Source organism: Lepisma saccharinum, chromosome 16 (genome assembly GCF_977018435.1).
Source record: "Lepisma saccharinum chromosome 16, izLepSacc3.1, whole genome shotgun sequence".
Lineage (NCBI taxonomy): Eukaryota > Metazoa > Arthropoda > Insecta > Zygentoma > Lepismatidae > Lepisma > Lepisma saccharinum.
The window spans coordinates 41,709,732-41,731,625 of NC_139244.1; the positions used below are offsets into that span (position 1 = coordinate 41,709,732).

Here is a 21,894-nt window from a genome sequence, read left to right on the forward strand (position 1 = left end):
CACAGATAGGCTAATTGAGACTGGACCTACAACCTGAAGTAGGATCCAAACTACTGTGCAATGTGCCTCCACCAGATATTGACAATATGTACATGTGCAGGGTGAGTCAAAAGTCCCTGACCACCACTAATAAAATGAAAGGAAGTGAGATTGCAGCAATTGGTCATTGTAGTAATATGTTAGGCCTAGTGGGAAACTTTCTGGTGCATGTTATGACAATGTTTGCCATCTTGGACCCAACTTCATTTCTTTAAATGGGAAGGGGGGCATGAGGCATATGGTTTTGGGCTAGAATTTCACCAGGAATTCAGTGAAGTCAGATTTATGAAAACTTTAATGATAAGGAAGTTATGGGCATATGAAAGTGACAATTATGTATCATTTGCAGGTGCTGAACCATGCCATTGACCAAGGCCGAACAAATCCAGATCATCAAACTGTGGGGGGTGCAGAAGTGCCCGTGCTGTAGCTCGTGATTTCAACAAACAGAACCCTCAATGGAACCCAGTGTCGCACGTTACAGTATCCCAACTGCTGACCAAAGTTCCATTTGCAGGGTGTTAAAGATGGTTAAGTGGCAGAAGCACCATCTCTCCGAGGACGGCCTGGATAGGAGAATGCAGTTTTGTGAATGGGCTGTGGAGCAAATTTGCCAGGACCCACACTTTGCACTGCATATTCTTCATTCTGATGAAGCAAATTTTTATGTGAATGGGGAAGTGAATAAACAGAACATGCGGTATTGGTCCTCAGAGAACCCATTGTGGAGAGATCCGAGCAATATGGTTGATGCTGGGAAGATTATGGTGTGGGCCGGGATCTGGGGGACACATATCGTTGGCCCATTCTTCATTCATGACAATTTAAATGCAGAGGGCTACTTGCAGTTGTTACAAGAACACATTTTTACCATTAGTTTTGATGGAGGATGGCAGCTTCCCCTCATATTTTCAGCAGGATTGGGCACCATCTCACTATGGGCGACAGGTTTGTCAGTATCTGGACCTCCAGCATCCTGGTCGATGGATTGGTTGACGTGGGCCAGTGGAATGGCCTCCCCGATCACCAGATTAGACCCACACGATTTTTACCTGTGGGGTCATGTGAGGTCAATCATGTATGCCGAAGAGATTCGGGATGTGGGTCATTTGGAGCAACAGATACTGGAAACCTGTGCACAAATCACACCTGAGATATTGCTCCTTGTCCACAGAGCATGGGAGAACTGTCAACATGTGGATAGCACAAGAACAGCATATTGAACACATTGTGTAACTTTCATATGCCCAAAGCTTCCTTATCATTAAAATTTTCATAAATCTGACTTCACCACTGAATTCCTGGTGAAATTCTAGCCCAAAACCATAACCCACATGCCCCCTTCCCATTTAAAGAAATGAAGTTGGATCCAAAATGGCGGTCACCAAAATGGCGGACGTTGTCGTGATATGTACCAAGAAGTTTCCCCCTAGGCCTAACATATTACTACCATGACCAATTGTACAATCTTCATTCCCTTTCATTTTATAAGGGGTGGTCAGGGACTTTTGACTCACCCTGTAGTCACATTGATTTGTACACGAATTAACACTGTTGATTGCTGCACACTGTTGATATTTTGCAAATCTCTCTTTGTACTTGTATTTTTTGTTATTTTACGTAAATTTTTTAGCCACAAAGAACATCCATGCCCATGCCAGGACTCCAATCTGGGAACTTTGGTGGAGAGATCAAAAGTTGGCTACTAAGCCAGCTGCAAATCTCTCATTTGTATCATCAGACTCATTGAGAACAAATTGAGGAGCATGTTTTAGTGCAAGATGTAACCTGACTTCCCTGTGCCTAGTTTTCCCTCCAATGAGTCTGAAGATGTGAACATGATGTTAGTAAAACCTCAACAGTGTTTAAGCCTGTTTGTTGAAGTATTTCAACCTTGTTTTAACCTAATTTAATGTCATGTTAAGAAGCCTTTTCCATCCTGGGTATGAAAATATGTACTAAAAAGGAAAGGTGTTACAATATTAATGATAAGAGGTGAACATTTCAAGATCAATGCCTGAGTTGAACCAAATTAATGGAATGGATGAATAAAAATATTTTACAAATTGACCTGGAGTGGTTTTCTTGGAAAAATTACCATTTCCACTCACAAAACAAGATTTTAAATTTTTACAACATAGATTGAAAATATAAAACAAGAGGAGAGGAAAGAGTTACAAGCAATGATAAATTTGACAAAACTTTAAAAAATGCATTAAAAAATATAACTAATTATTCATGTGTGAAATGAGAGAGAGACATGGTACCTGTCAATGTTGCCATTTCAAAATCACAGGAATGTGGTTATGACAATCCCACATAGATAGAGCAGTGAAAGCAAGTGTATGGCAAATTTAGCATGGTCACGGTAGCTCAGTGGTTAGAGCATAGATACAATATGCGTAAGTCCTGAGTTTCTTGCAGTATTAACCTGGCTTGTACAATAGAACTTCCAATCTACGTTTTATGTATTTTGAATCCTAATCACCTCAAAAAGATTACATCTTAAAAGGCATGATACTTCTTTATTAAGAAGACTATGGCAACACTGGCAATAGGAAAGCATTTGAAGATATGAACTTCACAACAAGAGACATTTCTGGTTAAAATATTCTAGATAAATTTGTGAGGGTTTCATTCCCATAATTTAGAACCTGAAATTATATTTCCTAACCTGATCTCCATCTATGGCATAATATATAGCACTCTGTAACTTGTCACTTGATCTGTCAGCCATTGTTTCATCATGGACATCTGAAATGTATTAGTAGAAATAATATATAATGTATTCCAAAGTATATTATTATTAGAAAAATAAGCTATGATAAAGAAAAAAATGAAATTATGTTGCAAAAACTAGACAATTTCAGGTTGATGTTCAGTACATAAATTAACATATGAATAATATCTCAAAATTGTGCACTTATTACACATGTTAAAAATATCCACCCTACTACATGTGTCTCCTAATCCAGAAAATACACAGTGTAGCCTCGGTTATGGATTTTTCAAAGTCCCACTCACAAAGAGCATAAAATGAGACAAAAAAAAATAAACTCTGGAAAAGAATTCTAACAATTGTATTGAAACCTGGAAAATTAAATCTATAATGCCAAATCTGTGTTTATGTCCAGGACTCCAAGTAGGAAAGAGAAACAGAAAACAAAAATTTGTGTTCTTAATGGGGAAATAAATCAAATTAGTGTAATATTTATTCTGAAGACAAGCGAAACTTGCACAAGTGCTTTCACAGGTACTTCAACATTTCTCTGCAATTTGAAATGAAGCCAGGTAGTTGAATTTATTTATTTAAGGAACTTTCCAGTACAGCAGAAGTCATTTTAAACTGGAAGAAACAATACTAAAACAGTTAAAAGAAAACAAACCAGCATCATGATTAAAACAGATTGATTTCATAATAGCATTACTTAATCATTTTTTTCTACATTGATGGTAAAAGATAATGAGAGTATTTGGTTTGAAATGTCATTAAACTGATTCAATAGCCTATGGAGTAAGGAAGATTGTAAGCGTTAAGAGCCTGGGAGTTGCAGTGTGGAAAATTCCATGTTCAGTGTTTTAGGTCCAGTCACCGAGGGAAAGTTTATGGAGTGGAATTGACTTTCCATTAATGATCTTAAGTAGTAATTTTGCATCTCCAATGTGTCTACAAGATTCTAGGGCATTGATGTCTACATTTTCAAGCAGATCTCTCGTGGGAAGGTGGCTTAGGACTCAATATCAAACAATGGAGGAAAAAAGCTGAGGTAAGAGAATGGACAGCCAGCCATGTCCCGGATGGGAGACCCAAATGATTTAAAGTACTGATGTGACGTAGCCGAAAATTTAGCGATAACTTTTTGAACCGATACCTATATTTAACTGATTCCAATACATAAGATTATTCAACAGAAATGGAATGTTATTTAGAGCATGTCAAAAATACATTTGCTATGTACATTTCTATTGCATATTATTTACATATGCATACACATATAATATTCTCAGAGATTTAACAACAGTACACAAGCAGTTCTTTCAAATGCAAAATGAATTCTTGTTCTAATACTGTAAATTTAATGTTGGCAGATTCAACTTCAGAAACACGAGTTTTTTAAGAACTTCCGGAAGTAACCTACTTCTTCTATTATCGCAAATCTGTCCAACAACATGGAACACTCATTTACCGAATACTGATGCAGCAGGTATGCCCAAGTATTCTCTCACCAGATGCTTCAGCTTTGGATACTAATTTTTGAATTTCCATTAAAACAGAGGATCCTGGTTTCTTGGAATAGTTAGTTCAGCAATGTTCTGTTCTATTTCTGATTTTGAGGTAGGTTGATCGTCTGAATGAGAGTTTCCAATTATTTTATATCAAAAATTCCACAGCAATGAAGATCCAAAACGTAATTTTCAATAAATATTACAAAATTAAAATATATAAAACTGAAAAGGTAAAACTGTAGTTCTATCGGTACCGATTTCAATACCAGATTTTTGCCAATGCTCATATGTCAATTTCTGCCGTTATTCATACATCGGTAATCGGCTTTGGCACGTCCCTAATTTAAAGTATATGGAAAGTGCTTTTGAGTTACTGGTTTCTGTCTATCAATACAGTAGGTCTGCATACGCATTGACAGAGATTTTTTTTTAAAATCAATTTTCATTCCATACTTTCCCACATACTTAACACATTAACATGGAATTTCATACATGCTACCATGCAGTGCCCTATGGATAGTCTCCATATTGATAACTCTATTATTCACTGCTTTTGTAGTTACTAAAAATAAGGGCAATACTCTATATGAATCTTTGTTTTATAAAAGGGAGTACAAAACTAAGTAATGAAGTCCAATTTTGGAATGTATTATTTTTGTACTCACTCACATCATGTGGCTTCTTCAAGAGTTAAGACAAGAATAGTCAGAGTTTAAAACACAGGCACGTACGTTGGGTTAAAAGATGTTAAAAATGGAAGGTAAAAGACATTCCCAAGTGCTACCCTGTAATTCAGTTGCCAGCGTGAGATAGAGTAGGAAGAAGTGAAGTATCCTTTACATCAAATTTTAATCTTGTTAAACAACTTACCTTCCATGTTTTAAACTTGGACCATCTTGTCTTAACTCCTTAAGAAGCCACATGATGTGGTCAAAGCTTGATTTAAAAAATGAGTATGTGCCAAAACCGGATTTCAGCTACTTAGTGAAATGATGGCACGTTGTGCAAGATATGCCTTATTGGAAGTATGAAAGTCAAAATTAATATTTGAACATAATACGGACAGAATCTCATTACATTAAACATAATACTCATAACTTTTGAAATAAGCATTTATTTACTACATTTTTATACTTTTATCGTGGGTGTATTTGGAAACATAGTTATTATATATTATTATATTTTACTTCAATGCACATTATTGAAATCAATGGTTGAATAAAGTAAGTTCTTAACAAAAGTTGAATGGAACCTTATATCTAACCTTAACATAATACTTTTACAAAGTTTTTCATGAAAATAAAACTTAATTTCCTTGTTGTATGTGTTACAAGCATTTTGAACATGAAACAGCATTTTGCCCTTGACCTCCACACAGTCCTCCTACAAGGCCACTTGTCAACTGCAGAAACACAGGGTCTCTAATGAGAAATCTACCACTGCCTTCATCAGAGAGCACTTCAGGTTATCGGTACTGCAGTGCTCTTCCTTGAAGACCATGCTGTAAAGCACTCCTAAGAAGTTGAAATCCAAAAGATACAGGCCATGATGCTGAAAGGCTAATCAGCTGGAAAAATTAAATCTGGCACATTCCTCTGGAGTCAATCATGGGCCAACTTGGCCTTGCGTGCTGATGCTGAAAATTCATTGTTGATTACTGAACAATGTGTAGGTCCAATGCATCACAAATATCCCCAGGATGGTATCTTGGTAGACTCGAGCAGAGATTTGAACTGCTTTCTTCGCCATGACTTAGGCAGGATGAAGAAGGCACTTTGATTTCAGCTCCCTCTTAAGCTTCAGTTGCTGAGTGAAAAAGTAACCAGCACCTTGTCAGTGAGCCCTCACCAGTAGGTCACTTCTGTACACACAAGACACAGACATTCTTGGTATTAGCATATAGCATGCCATCACAGATTGTCTCCTCATAGGATTTCTCCGAATACAAGCTGCTACTGCATCAACAAGCATCTTGGTCCTCAAGCCGCATGAACATCCCTGTCTAGTATGTTCATTGACTTACTGAAGGCCTGGTAAACTGGCAGCTTGATGACTTTCAGCTTCTAAAGGCCTGCAAGGCCTTACACACAAGCTTTTCCAACAACATTCCAGTTAGCATTAGATAATATATACAGCACGAAAGGCACACAAGATGCGTCTGAGTCCAGTGTTTAGAACTTCAACAACTAATTTATTCTTTCGTATGCGTACTGTACACACTATAAAGTATGTACGAGGGTGGATCATTACGTATCGCACAACAATTTTTTCCCCGCGATGTTATTGTGGCTGGGACGTTGAAATTTTACAGACGTATAGTTTGCGGTTCGCGCTAGAGACGTCATTTGTTCGATCAGGCATAACTCCTGCAGCAGAAGCGTGAACTACTTAGCAAAGATGGCATGCATATTATTGTCGTCAAAGCGTGAAGAGCAAAGAGTTCATTTTTTGTGGGCAAAAGGACAAAACCCTAGTGAAATTCAAAGGGAAATGTTGGGTGTGTATGGGGAAGACTGTTTGGACCGTATCAACATCTCCAGGTGGTGCACATTCTTTCAAGGAGGCCATGTGAACCTTGTTGACTCGTCACATTCCGGGCAACCAGTAACAGCTGCAACGGAATGGAATGTTACAGTCATTGAGCAGGCAATTTTCAACGACCGACGGATCCACCTGAGAACCTTGTCAGAGCGGTTCAACATTTCTTACGGTACAGTATGCGATATCATCCATGACAAACTGAATTTTCATCAAGTTAGTGCCTGTTGGGTGCCGAAGAACCTCACAGATGACGAAAAAGGGAAGCAAATGATGATATACTTGGACCACTTAGTGCATTATGCCCCACAAGGGCACACCTTTCTGGAAGAAATCATAACTAGCGATGAGTTATGGGCATACCACTACACTCCCGAAACAAAGTGGCCTCTATGGAGTGGAAACATCTCAAGTCCACAGCAATGAAGAAATTCCTAGGTGGCCAACACTTCAATTCCGATGAAGAAGTGCAATTGGTTGTGCGCAGATGGCAGATTACCAAATGACTGAATTCTATGAACAGGGTATATTGAAACTAGTGCCACAGTTGACAAAATCTGTTGAAAGACTTGGCTCCTATGTCGAAAAGTAGTTAAAAGATGTGGTTTCATGGTGTATAATTTATGTTGTCTTATCTATTAAACTTCTTTTTTAAAAAAATTGTTGTGCAATACTTATGATCCACCCTCATATTATAAGCAGCACCATTGATTTGTACATTTCTGTTCACAGAAAGTGGCACACTCGTTTGAGTTCAAGTCCAGCTTCGGGTCTGGCAGTACAGCTGAAGTAAGTGTTCGGAAACCAGCAGTGTTGCTTACTATCGAACATTTTAACCACTTGCAGGGGATTTTGTGTCTCTCAGACTCAAAGAAAAGGGCTAACGGAAAGATTGCAGTGTAAATATTAATTAACTGGACTGAAAGTAATGTAAATGCGAAAAATTCGTGAAATATATATTATATGAATTTGGCCTGAGCATGGATGTTCTTTTTGAGTCTCGATTCATCGTTGCGAATAACCGAAAAGGGAATAAAATCAACACTAAATAACGAAGAAAGAAGGAAAAAAAATGCAATTTGAATAAGCGAGGTGGAAATAGTGCTGTTGTAATTCCTGAAAATGATGCAAAAAAAAAAAAAAAAAGACAACAACTTATTTGTTTCTTTCAGAAAAAGTTTTATCCTACCCAGAAGGCTTGAATATATAAACTCCTTCCCCATCCACTTTGGCAAACATAATTGCAAAGTCGGTACTGAATATGCGATGGGAAAAATAATAGAAATCCGAAGCAAGAAGAGTTCATGCCCCAGCCAGGGAGGCACATGAGAGGAGGTACCCCTCCCCCACAAACACACACACATCAATCATCCAGGCTATTAACAATAAGTCAATAGTTGTCCTTTCATTTAACTTCAACAGTAAATGGAATTTCTGTAAAATGAAAATTCTTGGGCTTTCCTTTTTTACATGTGCATGTTGGTTTCGTAATGAAGCAAAAAAAAAATAGAATTGTGACTCGTAAAATCACTACCGGCTGAATGAATTTCTCCTTAGATTCCAGAATAATGACTTTCTTTCTGAAATAAATAGTTTAAAAATAATATAATATATGTGCCGTTCATAATAAGATTCCTCGTCACACAGCAGAATCCACTATGTTGATGGAAGCTTATCATTTAGGGTTGCAAATACTCAACTTCCACAAAAGCACGACTTCGCAACGTTTTCCTTCATTTTCATGCACAAGCTTGACTTGTACTCTGTCAGCAATTTGCACAGCACACAAACACTATCTGATGAAGCGTATCGCTTTCAAATTAATGTAATAGCGAGTAGCGACATCAAAAGTTTCGAGCTGGACAGGAAAAGATGCATTTTGAGCAGGAAAAGATGCAATCTTATGGATAAGGCTTGTGGCCATGTCTGTTAAAGGCCAGCTTTGTAAGCTGAAATCCTAGGTTCGGATCCCCATGTCTCCAAAATATTTTTTCTTACCAAATGGGAGCTACATACCCTAATATATTTTATTCTCGTCACACCAATTGCAGCCTGAAACTTTGTTATTGTTTGCGTGCTAATAAGAAAATATCTATTGAAACTATTACTCGTTCAGAGAATGTGACTGTTACGCGAGACTACTTGAAATTGAGATATTTACAACAAGTGCTAAAATTGAAAATTGTTGTGTGATAAAACACACCGTTAATATTCTCAAGAAGAAAACCACTAAAAATTAAATGAGTAAGTTGTGAGGAACATCAGCTTATGTATTTTACGATGTTCCGTCATTCATGTGTCACTCTCTTCGTTTTATACATAGATAGATATTTACAAGTGACCCACTTGATGAATGCTCGCACCTTAAGAGTAATTTTCAGATGGGAAAGAAAAAAGCCTGGTCTAAATTGTAAAGTCAATATTGTAAAGGCATATTCAGTGCAGACTTTGCGATTATGTTTGCCAAAGTGGATCGGGAAGGAGTTTATATATTCTTCAAGCCTTCTCCCGGGCTAGGATAACACTTTCTCCAAAATATATATTTTATTTCACCATTTTCAGGAATTACAACAGCACTATTTCCACCCCGCTTATTCAAATTGCGTATTTATTTTCTTTGTCATTTAGTGTTGCTTCTCTTCCATTTTCGGCTACTCGCAACAATGAAGAGAGACTCAAAAAGAACACCCATGCTCAGGCCAAATTCGAACCCGGGGCCCTCGCATTCTAACGCATTGTGATAACCACTTCTTCACGAACGTCCAAAATTATTTTTTTTTAAAAAAAAATTTTTCACGGAGTTTTCGCATTTACATTACTTTCAATGTAGACGTGGACAGTCCAGTTCATTAATATTTACCCGGCAATCTTTCCGTTAGGCCTTTTCTTTGAGTCTGAGACACACAAAATTCCCTGCATGTGGTTAAAATATTGGATAGTAAGCAACACTGCTGGTTTCCAAACACTTACTTCGGCTGTACTGCCAGACCCAAAGCTGGACTTCAACTCAAACGAGTGTGCCACTTTCTGTGAACAGAAGTGTACCTAATCCATTTTTATAGGAAACGTTATTCCTTTCAGTAGAATAGTTATTGGCTTTTAGAAATGTGAAGTGATACATTAGATCTGCACTCGTGACTTAGAGGTTGCTTCTGATTGGTTATGCTATGGAAATAGGATTGATTCTATCCTTCAGAAATGCCATAAGATTTTTCACTTCACACGGTAGCATTTGGTCATGGCATAAATGCTAATATTCTCTAGTTTATTAAACTAACGATAATATCTAGACAACTTTGAAGCAAACCACATGAAGATTCACGTGAATGCTCTAAAATTAATTCTAAGCATAAATATTTTTTTAGTTTTTGGAATAACAACACAGTTTCTGGAAAGAAGAGGAAAATTCGACAACAGCTGACCTTCCATGGTAGTTGAAACACAGTTTTTCTTTGTGACGTTTCAGGAGAACACACGCTCCTTTCATCAGACATTTATTTTGACTAAAGATACAGTTATAACAATGGTTAGTAATTTTTTAAACAAAAAGAATCTGTTATATAATGGATTCCATTCCACAAGGGATTCTCACATAAAATTGCAAAAATTTTTTAGAAGTTTTAATTTCAAAATTGTTTTTAAATCACCAAGAAGTTTGGAATGTACATTTAATGAATTCAAAATGAGAAACTCTCTACCAGATGTGGAAACCACAGGAATATATAATATAAGTTGTTCATGTTCAAAAGATTATGTGGGACAAACATCAAGGAAAATGGCAATAAGATGGCACGAACACGATTTGGACATTATGAATCTAAACCCAAGAACAGGTTTGTCAACTCATATCATCGAAGAGAAGCATTTGATTAAAAAGAGAAGGGTTTTAAAAAGATTAACGGGAAACACAGAGTTGAATGTCTGGGAAGCTTCGTTCATTGCAGAAGAACACTGGAATAAATTAAATAATGAAAATGGTAACGTAGATCCAGTATGGAGTTTTCTTTTTCACAAATGGAGTAAGCCACCATCTTTAAAATTTAATGTAACAGAAAACATCAAGAGACTTTGTGAAAACAATGATGAATTTGAATTACCTGATGATTTTTGGGATTCATAATTTTAAAAAAATCTGAAATAAAAATAAAAGACTGATTTTTTCACAGTTAAGTTGCTATATTACAACAATGTAACATTGACAACATCCATTATATAACAGATTCTTTTTATTAAAAAAAATTACTAACCATTGTTATAACTGTATCTTTAGTCAATATGAAAATAAATGTCTGATGAAAGGAGCGTGTGTTCTCCTGAAACGTCACAAAGAAAAACTGTTTTCTTATGATTGTAATAACCGTAAACTACAGGAAAATAATTCTATAATGCAAGCAATGCATACATACAAGAAAAAAAAAACAGTTGTACAGGCTACACCAAAAGTATTTATGGTAAGATTAGGTATATTAGTGTAAGAAATGAATTTTAACTGCGTTTTGCTGTGATCTACCACGAGCAACTACAAATTGATGTAGCATTTGGGTAATGGTTCCAACAGGAATCTTTAGAGTATCTGCTTCAGCAGTGGCTCTACCCTAAATCTAGCATAAAGTACCCAATGGTGCAAGTATAAAGACAATATCTTGGTACTTACAATATTTTCCTCTCTCTTCACAATTAAGATTGTGAGGTCCTGGCCAGCACATTCGGGCCTCCACATCCACCCTGGCTCCATGCTTCAGAAGAAGTTCCACACAGTCTTCATACCTGAAACATCCTCAGATTTATCATAATGCAAGGTTGCAAACAATATGTCTTCATTTGTTTCAATTAGTCAACCATTGATTTCAACACCTATTAGCTGCCACCAATCACCGAGGCAGAGAGTAACCAAAATCGATGATGAAAAGCAACAACACAGAATTGATATATTACACAAAGTGAATTTTAACTGTGATATATAACATTATGTTTATTATTTTATTTTGCATCAGGGATTGGGAGAGTAAGTGATGTTTAACAGTATCAGTTGCTATAGGTTAGTACCAATATATCAATTCATAATCTCCTATTTTTAAAATTTTGATACACCCAGTTTCCTATCCTTTCCATTTAAATCAGATTATAAAGAAGGCTTGTTGTAGCAGCAGATGTGACGTCTTTTCTGAAGTCAAACTTTGAAAATTCACACTACTACAGTATATTCTTTAAAAATCCATTATAATGCATCCAGAAAGTAATGTTCTCTAAACCGTGACCAAATATAACTGTGTGTTGATCACACATTAATCTCACTCACTTCATATCCAATTATTACTTTTTGCATGTTTAAAAACAGACTGCAAGCAGTGGAATCTTTAATTCAAACTCCAAGGAGAGGCAAAAAATCATTTCAATTAAGAAAAGCATCACATCATTCCAGATGGTTTCAAGGGGAATGAACTTCTGTTCGATTTAACTAGTAATTAGAATTAGAGTCCACAGAAATATGTTTAATGAAAACATGCTTTGTGACCTTTGACTGGAAGTATAAACCCTGTATAATAGATTGGAATCCACGCCGAGTCACTGATTACACATTTCCATTATGAATCCACTTCATTGTATTTCACCTGGTAGTAGAAATACATGACATGAAACTCGTAACATAAATTGCAGTTTTCTTCATCACAGCAGTGAGGAGAGCTTATTTATTTTTGGACAAGTTTCCTTAGTGCATTGGGTAATTCTTTATACATATTTCACACGATTTGCTTTAATAATGACAGAATAACGGAGCTGCATGTGACTCATTATGCACATAGTTTACTATGACTGTACTTCTCTTCAGGATTTCATTTTTAATGTGAAATAGTGGCAATCACCCTGTTGCCCATATACAGGGTTCAGGAAAACCAGGTGTATTGCAAAATATGCATGCGAAATGACAGGGAGGGCTCCAGCTGCCGATGATTGCAAAGAAGTCATATATGTTGCGAGCAATGTCAGAAATAAATTAACATTAAATGTGTTATTTTCAATGAATTACCATGTAACTTCAATAGTAAAATAAACTCTGAATTTACAATCGTAGTGTTCCCACACAGAGTCAAATTAAGCATTGATTGTTTCAAATCAAAAACTGAGCATAATTACCATATTTACACAAATATAATGCACGTGCGTGTATAATGCACACACTGGTTTTTGATTGAGGGAAAGCAATAAACAATTTTATCTCCTATATAACAGTAGCGGCTCGTGCCTAAAATAACAGGTGAAGAAGTATATTTATAGGCAATGAAAACAAATAGTAAGTGCCAGTGCCCCCCAATTTAAAACGTCTTTTTTGTCTTCATCCGTCCATCTGGAAAATGGTGTCTGCAACAAATTACACACTAAGTCATTTACTGGGTTCATTGTAGAAACCACAGCTCAACACATGAACACAACACACGATAGGAAACGCGAAACACACATGCGGAACAAGATCTCGCGAGAACGCGAAGATTTTGCCACAAGCACTGGATGCGATGTTTTCTCCGACGAGAGAACTGCTTCATCTAGAAGGCGACACCCGTTCAAGGCCAACGCTAGGTGACGTCACCGTTGCCATGACAACCGGCTAAGTTTTCCGCAACCTAGCGGTGTTTGCTCTTGGGTTGGGACGAACTCAATACGTGCGTAGCGCCGAGCGGCGTGTTATTTGAGTATTATCGTGTGCGTTCTGCTGGGAAATAGTTTAATTTAACAAGCAAATGAAAAATATCAATATTAATTTGAAAATTAGGTGAAAACATCTGCACTTGTTGCACTTGGCCAGCCGCCACTGCTAAATAATGTGTAATACAATTCAGTTTCAAGAAATGGCTTTCTTAGATGTAGGTTGTAAAGCTGACATCATACCTATTCACTGAGTCACCTGTTGCTATGTAACAAAAGAATATCGTCTTGCGTATACAATGAGACACCAACCCATGTCACCTCCCCTCTTTCATTCTGTAGTAGTGGATTTGCAGTGCTCAGGAAGTTACTTTCTGTTATTTCTCACTTGACAAATACCATTAATACATATCCCGTGTGACGGGAGGTGCATGCTTGAATTCTGTCAGAACGATCTGCACCACTTTTCTTGGTGTCTCAAAACATTCCATTACAAAGTGAAAAATCATGGAAGATGGCCATTTCATTTTATATTATTATTACTAATGAAATCCAATCTGGTAACTTGTATTTGCACCTGTTGATAATGCATGTTATATGCAGCAAGGGCACCCGCAGGTGGGGCAGGGTCATAGAAACTTTTTATAATTATTATTATTACTGCTCTTATTGTTACTCTTATTTTGTTGTTATTATTGTTACTACTATTACTTGTGTTTTTTTCTTCTTTAAATTACATACATTTGTATTTGCTACATTCTGTGTATCTATATACAATTTGCATAACTGTATACTAACAAAAAGTGCTTCTTTTACAGTTAGATAATCAGTGTAAAATAGAATGAAATCTGAAATGTAACTTTTATTCAAATAATAATAATTATAATAATAACTGTTGCTGTACCGTACAACCTGTAAGTCACAGAAAACATTTTTTGTTATGAAACATCTACACAATTTCACCATTCAAATTATATGAACTCTTTCCAGAAATCTCAGGGGGAGGGGCATTTGCCCCTCCCTGTGGGCACCCTTGATATTTGATATGTAGTAATATAGTGAAAACATGAACGGTTTTAATTTTGTCTGTCCGAATTATTCTGTGCATAATACACACCACAGTTTTTGGTGGCAAAATTTTTGGGAAAAAGTGTGCATTATACATCAGTAAATACGGTATGTGTATAAATGAGAACCAGCTTTACTCACCCTCTGAGACATGCAATGTGCAGAGGAAGAGAACAGGCACCCCTGTTGATATCTATATTCCGTGTCAGAATCCATCGTACCATATCAACATTGTTAATGCCAACGCACTTCTGAAGGAGATTGTAGCCTTCCTCATTGTGCACCAACAAAATGTTCTCATTCTGAAAGAATAGACAATCAACAAACTCTTCTAACAGGGCTACCAGGTCACTATAAGGAAAAGTAGAACGTTCATTTGCAGCAAGACGATAAGAAATATTAGTAAGTTCAAGAACATTTTTGAAATGAAATGGAACATGCATTTTGAACTGTTCAGTACAAAACTCAAAATTTATCTAATCAATAACAAAAATTAGTATAGTGGAACCACAAGGAAAGAAACCTGCGCAGACCTGCAACTCCTGTGTTCCATACTCCTGCTTCAAGGGGAGGGGTAGAGTGTTGCATGCTTTCTTATGGCCCGAGCTGAATGGAAGAAGGGAAAGCTGTGCGGGGACTTTTCGTCCAAGGCTTTTTTCCTTGTGGTCACTCAATACATGGCGTTTCAAGCAAGCTTTCTGACAAACCAATCTCTCTCTCTTGGCTTTGATTTTGGTCAAACCATAATAAAAAACTAAACAGTTAAAATCTATGAAACTGTAGAGAACCAATAACAAATCTTTTACAGAATCTATGAGAAAATTATAGCAGAGTATCTGATATATATATATATACTTTACTCTGTTTAATTTACATAGTGTAATAACTTCCTTGATTTTTCTTGCTTTCCCTAAAGAAAAACACGTTTACTTAATTCAAATTATGTGATGTTCAAAATATAGGATACGTCCAAGAAAAATAAGATGGCTGGAAACCCTGTTTCACATGCTGTTTTACACTGCTCAAAATAATTAGGGGATCAGGCAAAAATAAGTAGGGGATCAGACCAGATATCAAAACTCATGTAGGCATACTAATACCAGATCCTTTATTTCATTCTGAGATTAGTTACAGCAAAATATGCTGTCATGATACCTGATGTTAATGACATTAATGACATGTGATGCAATATGACAATTAGAGCATCAGTAGGACAGCACAAAAAAAGCACAAAAACAGACACAAACACTACAGCATGTAGTGATGGTCTCCCCTAATGTCCAATACTGCTGCACACCTGGGTGGCATGGAATCAATGAGCTGTTGGGAGATACGTGGCCACTCTGCCAGTATGGCAATTTCCAGCTCTGCACGAGTTGTGGGAGGTGCTGATTGAACTGCAACTTGTCGGCCTAGTGCATCCCAGATGTGCTCGATTGAATTTAAGTCTGGAGAGCATGCTGGCCAGGGCAGACGCTCAATACCCTCCTGGTCCAGCATGTCGTCCACCAACCCAGCTCGGTGTGGACGAGCATTATCATCCATGAAATGGAAAGAATCACCAATGGCACCAGGATAAGACACGACATAAGGTTGGAGGATCTCCTCTCTATACCTTCGAGCTGTCAAGTTGCCATCGATGATGATGTGCAGGTCCGAATGTCCACCAATACTGATTCCTGCCCACACCATCAGTCCACCGCCACCACATCAGGAGCGTTCGTGCACAAAAGCTGGGTTGTTTCGTTTTCCGCTTTCCCTCCAGACAAGAACACGTCAACTATCAGGTTCCACACTGAATCGTGACTCATCAGAGAACAGAACGGACCTCCATTCGGCATGTCCCCAACCACGATGTTCCTCCACCCAGTTTTTATGGGCTATACGGTGTTGTAACGTTAATGGAACACACACCATGGGCCAATGTTCATAGAGGCCACCTTCATGAAGACGATTACGCACAGTTTGAGATGACGCTCTGCATCCCGTTGCTGTTTGGCAGGCACGTTGCAGTAGCATTGCATTCTGCCCCCTTTTCCGACTGGCTGTGATTAAGAGATAACTGTCCTCCCTTGATGTTGTTGCTCGTGGACGAGCTTGTCCTTGTCTTCTGCGAACAATTCCTGTTGTTTCAAAACGATTCCATAGTCTGGAAATCACACTTTGCGACACTCCAATGGCGTGTGCTACCTGGCGTTGTGACTGCCCAGCTTCAATCCTTCCTATGGCTCTCCAAGCCATAGCTTCTGGTAAATCACGTTGGTGCAGCATTGCCTTTCTCACCTGAACCTTTGCCTTCCCCAACTGAACTGTATCGCTAACCAGAGACTACTAGCATACAACTCCAGCACGCACACACTCCTCCCCTCTACTCTTTGATATCACCAGTGCAAAGTTTACGTCATGTTTAAGGCACTGGAACTTTTGTTTAAGGGGTTTTAGCACCAGATTGTAGCTCATACAGGCGCTGACAACATATCTGGTCTGATCCCCTACTTATTTTTGCCTGATCCCCTAATTATTTTGAGCAGTGTATATTAACCCCATCTAGTTGGCTGCACTTTTTGACTCAATTCGACTCTGTTTGCACCGAAGCGGCTAATTGGTTGCACAGTGCAACACCGAGTCGTCTAGTTCTTTGGAGTCAAGTATTGTATTTGGTGTATGGTCACGTGGTGCATGCTAACTAATCAAATGACCGTTTAAAGCAGCAGACAGGCATTTCTTGAATATTCTGAACTTGAACACCACTTTCCGTCTAGTTGGTTGAACGTCACATCCTTGCACAACCCTTACACCAACCTGACACTGGATACACCTGCCACTGCACCGAGTGCTAAAAAGTGCAGCCTGTTAGAAAAACCTAATAAATGCCAATCTGTATAATGTCAAAGTTTTCAAATTCTAAACATTTGCTTTACCTTTTTATTCTGTGTACAGATAGCTGCTTGTGTACCAGTAAAAAGTCTATGTGTTTCTATAATGAACAACTGTAATTTTCTAGATACACACACATTTTTTTTAACTGGCATGCCAAATAATACATATTAGAATTGGTTTTAAAAACAACCAATGAGTACATTGGAATCAGTAAGTTTCATACTTTGTCACACAACCAATGAATACTTCAGAAACTAACAGAAGAATGAAAAACAATTTAGATTATAGAAAGCACAGAGCAAAACATACAAATACAGTGCATACACAAAAGAATGGTGTAGTTTCAGAAGTTTATCAGGGCATCATCTTGTCACTGACTTGGGGGACTTCAATTAAACGCCTCCCACACTCTTTCAATGCTGTCATCAGAAACACGATGCCAGCCAAGACTCCATGTTTGAATTTATACAAGCATCCAGTTTCCACAAATTGTCGGTACCACCTGGTTATGTTAATCTGGTGTGGTGAGTCTTTTTTAAACCGTGCACTAAACTCATGCTGCACTGTAATCACAGTTCTGGACACCTCAAAACAGAACATACAAAGTCTTCTCCTGCTGCGACGCCATCTTGGAAATTTTCCCTGCAGCCTCCCAGTAAGCATGAGAAACTTTGACCCGTGTGAGAAATATTTTTTTTATTAACGTTTGAAACTGCACCATTCTCTTGTGTATACCCTGCATAATTGGTCTTGCAAAGTTAGTAAAAAGGACATGGGATGGAAAATAAGGTTTAACATACTTAATATATATGCATTCATTTTAACCACATATTAAAAACAAGAACAACTTATGTATGTTGCACTATATCATCTTTGGCCCTTGTATTATTGTGCAATTGGAACAACCTGATACCATAACTTGTTCATGTGTGACGCTATCAAAACATGTTTACAAAGTCATGATTTAAAAAGGAATTTTGTACAATGCTCATGCAAACAAGTTGATGCTAATTTTTGCCACTTTGTCTGTTGAAAGGTTAGATTCAATTTCCTTGAGTGTAACTCAGAAGAAAGCACTTGGAAATGTTGCAATGTGGTTACAACAACAGACACAGATTTTTTTTCCTCCCTTACCTTTGGAATCTGCGTCAGAAGACCCTCTAGCCTTTGAACTGTGACACGAGGATTAGCTCTAAGAGCATCAAACACAGTGCGTATCCTAGCTCTCGTCTGTTCAGACACTCCCCGGTGATTCCCTGCAGACAGGAGTCCTCCCCCTGACTGGAAGAAGTTGCTAAGGGCTCCGCCCATGCTGTGCTAAACTCCTAGTGACACATTTCTTGTGTCACCTAAACAAAAATAAAGTACAAAAAAGCAGTTGCTTAATGAATATCATAATTAGCATTCAGGTCAAAATAGCTGAATGAAACTTTACAGCACTAACATGTAAGTGAATAAGTAAGTAAAGTTCTCCTTGTCATGAAGAGACAGGGGACGTGGGAGTAGGGCCCCACACATTCTTAATCGGCCATTTTGGAGGTGGTAATGTGATCAGCACCATGCTCTGGCTGCATTTACCCCCCCCCCATTAGTTTGAGACTATCTGGCAACAATCTTTAAATCCAGTTCTACAAAAAAAATATATATATTTTTTAAAATTTAGAGTTTGATTATGGAAATTTCCATTGCATTTTTCTTAATAATGAGCACAATGTGTGCTCTTTAATATTTGTGTCTTCTGCATCATGCATGTCATTAAATCATAATAAAGTTTTGCACTGTTGCTAGCAGAATTTAAAAATCTGCAGCAATATGGTCATATATTAGAATGTATTTCAAATTTATTAGACATATAACCCTGGACATCGATCGTTGTGAAATATTCAGCTTCTAGATGGAATTCCAGCATTGGGCCACCACCTCTCGAGCGATCTTTCACGCCACCTGTCTCGGGTGAATATCTGGATTGTCTGATACACAAACCTTTTGCTGGTCTTCAGGGATTTTGGGTCTGGAAAATCTCAGCTTTCCAAGCTTATCCAAAGCAATTATGGCTCTTTCAAATTCACTTTACTCCATGCTAGGCACAAGAAGATACATGGTTTCTCTTCCACAATCAAACACACATTGGTCAGGAGTGAGCTTCAGCGTAAGCATGGCTTATTAAATTAACAACTGGATGTATAGTACAACTCTATAGTTTCTGACAGTAAGAGTAGGTACATGATGATTTACATTCAGATCTTAACCACATCAGCAGATGTTCCACATTCATGAGCTATACCATGAATAGGTTTATAATAATAATAAAAAAATATATAGAGAGAAATGCTGTCACTTGTTAAAAAGTCCATATATTTCACTATCAGAATGGCTTATGGTGGACACACCAATTTTATATACAAATTCATTACAAAAAACAACAAACATACGGCTCCACTTTGGGCATCATGTTTGCAGTTTCTTATGGGCAATGATGGGAGATTTTTCCTAAACTTTGTTTTTTCAATAGAAGTTGTCTTTCTTTTTATCTTCATTTCAAAACATGTGAAATATGAAATACTGACCTGATGTATTGTAGTGGTTATTGTTAAGAGCAATAACTGCACTAAACATGGAGAGACACTAATCCATACTACAAACCTAGAGTAGGCCAACTTTCAATGTAAAATATTTTGTCTCATTTTTATTTAGTTTCTCACATTGCTCCTCAAAATTGATTTCTTGTTATTCCCATGAAGTGGTATTGGGTCACATCTTTGTAATAGTATAAAGCTCTTTCTCATGTGAAAATACTACACAATTATAATCAGTGGTGTCGGGGAGCGAGCCCCGTTCCGATTTGTATCCAAAACCTTTCGGTGGTTGGGTAGGTGAATTTGCAAAGGACACTCACCATATGTAAACTACATGATTAATGACAGACACATAAGTTTACATACATTACACATTCTCTGTCACACAGATGACAAGAGATAAAACTAGACACAAAACGACGTCCTGCAGCCATACTTGCTGCGCACTCGAAGACACGTGTTTCCAACACCTACTTGGCAAATATTAAGAAAAATGTCTTGGCTGCCATGTTGTATCCAAGTACATTGTGGGGCCCAACATACCGCCCACCTTCAAATATATAATTTCAAAAAATAAAAAAATAAATGGTACACTGCAAACAAAAAATATGAAAAACAATTTTACACATATTGTACACTAGAACTATTTGAAATTATTGAATGCAAATTCAATTTTTCAATTTTCACAATCATTATTAAATGGCAGAAGACATAGCTTTACAATTGGTCTTTTGTAATTGCCGGTACTGGTTTTCACTGTAGCAGTCCTTACGAGTCCATCAGTACCTGGATGAACCTCACATATTCTTCCAAGTTTCCACTGTTGTGGAGGAAGCTGATCATCTCTGATGAGAACTAAATCACCAACTTGAAGATTTTTCTGTTGTGTTCTCCACTTCGAACATTGTTGCAGCTGGGTGAGATAGTCTCGAGACCAACGCTTCCAGAAATGTTGCATCAAATTTTGTGTAAGTTGCCACCGTGAAAGTCTGTTAAGTTTATATGTGGTAAGATCTCTTTCTGGAGCTCACACCAATGCATCTTCTATCAGAAAGTGTCCTGGAGTAAGAGCTTGCATATCATTTGGGTCACTGGAAATGGCTGTGAGTGGTCTCGAATTTAAACACGCTTCAATCTGTGCTAACACAGTGCACAATTCTTCAAATGTGAGCAACGTATTTCCCACAATTCTTTTAAGATGGAATTTCACTGATTTTATTCCACTTTCCCATAATCCTCCTGCATGAGGATTTAGAGGTGTGTTGAAATGCCATTGTATTCCCAAACTGCTCAGATTATTAGCTATTTCTTCATTGTGCTTGCAATTGTTCACAGTTTTTAAGATGTCCTTTAGCTCTTTGTTTGCACCAACAAAAGATGTACCACAGTCACTGTACATGTCACGTGGCTTTCCTCGTCGAGACACAAATCTTCTAAGAGCAGCTTAAAAGGCTGCTGTGGTTGCACTACTCACTACTTCAAGATGAATAGCCTTAGAGGAAAAGCAAATAAACAGTGCGATGTAGCCTTTGTAGTTTCGACGAGAACGCCAACTCATTTCCTTAAGAATTACTGGTCCAGCGTAATCCACTCCACATTGAAAGAATGGCCTATTAACTGTTACTCTTGGTGATGGCAAGTTTCCCATTAGTTGTTTTGATGTGGTGGGATTATATCTATGGCACGTCACACATTTCTTCACTAATTGACGCACTCTGTCACGACCATGAATTATCCAAAATTTCTGGCGTAGCATTGCAAGAACCAGTTGTGGCCCTGCATGCAAAAGAACAATGTGCTCATATGAAATAATTAAGTCTGTTAATCTATCCTTTTTGGGTAGCAAAATAGGATGTTTGGCACTGTATGGAATGTTACTGTGTTTCAATCTGCTGCCCACCCTGAGAACACCTAGTTCATCAAA

The 21,894-nt window shown here is 37.6% G+C and overlaps 2 protein-coding genes across 2 annotated transcripts in view; both read right to left on the minus strand.

The window, feature by feature from the left end:
- Window positions 1–21,894, minus strand: part of LOC146000431 (ankyrin repeat and SOCS box protein 6) — a 52,085-nt gene that overhangs the window by 4,099 nt on the left and 26,092 nt on the right. The window contains exons 2-5 of the mRNA XM_083138050.1: window positions 18,529–18,743; window positions 14,656–14,816; window positions 11,459–11,571; window positions 2,714–2,793 (exon numbers count right to left, since the gene is read on the minus strand). Coding sequence (XP_082994176.1) covers window positions 2,714–2,793; window positions 11,459–11,571; window positions 14,656–14,816; window positions 18,529–18,705 — 531 coding nt within the window. The 5' untranslated portion in view covers window positions 18,706–18,743. The remainder of the gene's footprint in view (window positions 1–2,713; window positions 2,794–11,458; window positions 11,572–14,655; window positions 14,817–18,528; window positions 18,744–21,894) is intronic.
- LOC146000562 (uncharacterized) lies at window positions 20,998–21,369 on the minus strand. Its single transcript, XM_083138311.1, has one exon. It carries the CDS (start codon window positions 21,367–21,369, stop codon window positions 20,998–21,000), a length of 372 nt encoding a protein of 123 aa, XP_082994437.1.

What these genes read in the sequence shown, in the direction of transcription:
- LOC146000562 (XM_083138311.1), bottom strand. Translation starts at nt 21,369, where the DNA reads ATGTACAGTGACTGTGGTACATCTTTTGTTGGTGCAAACAAAGAGCTA.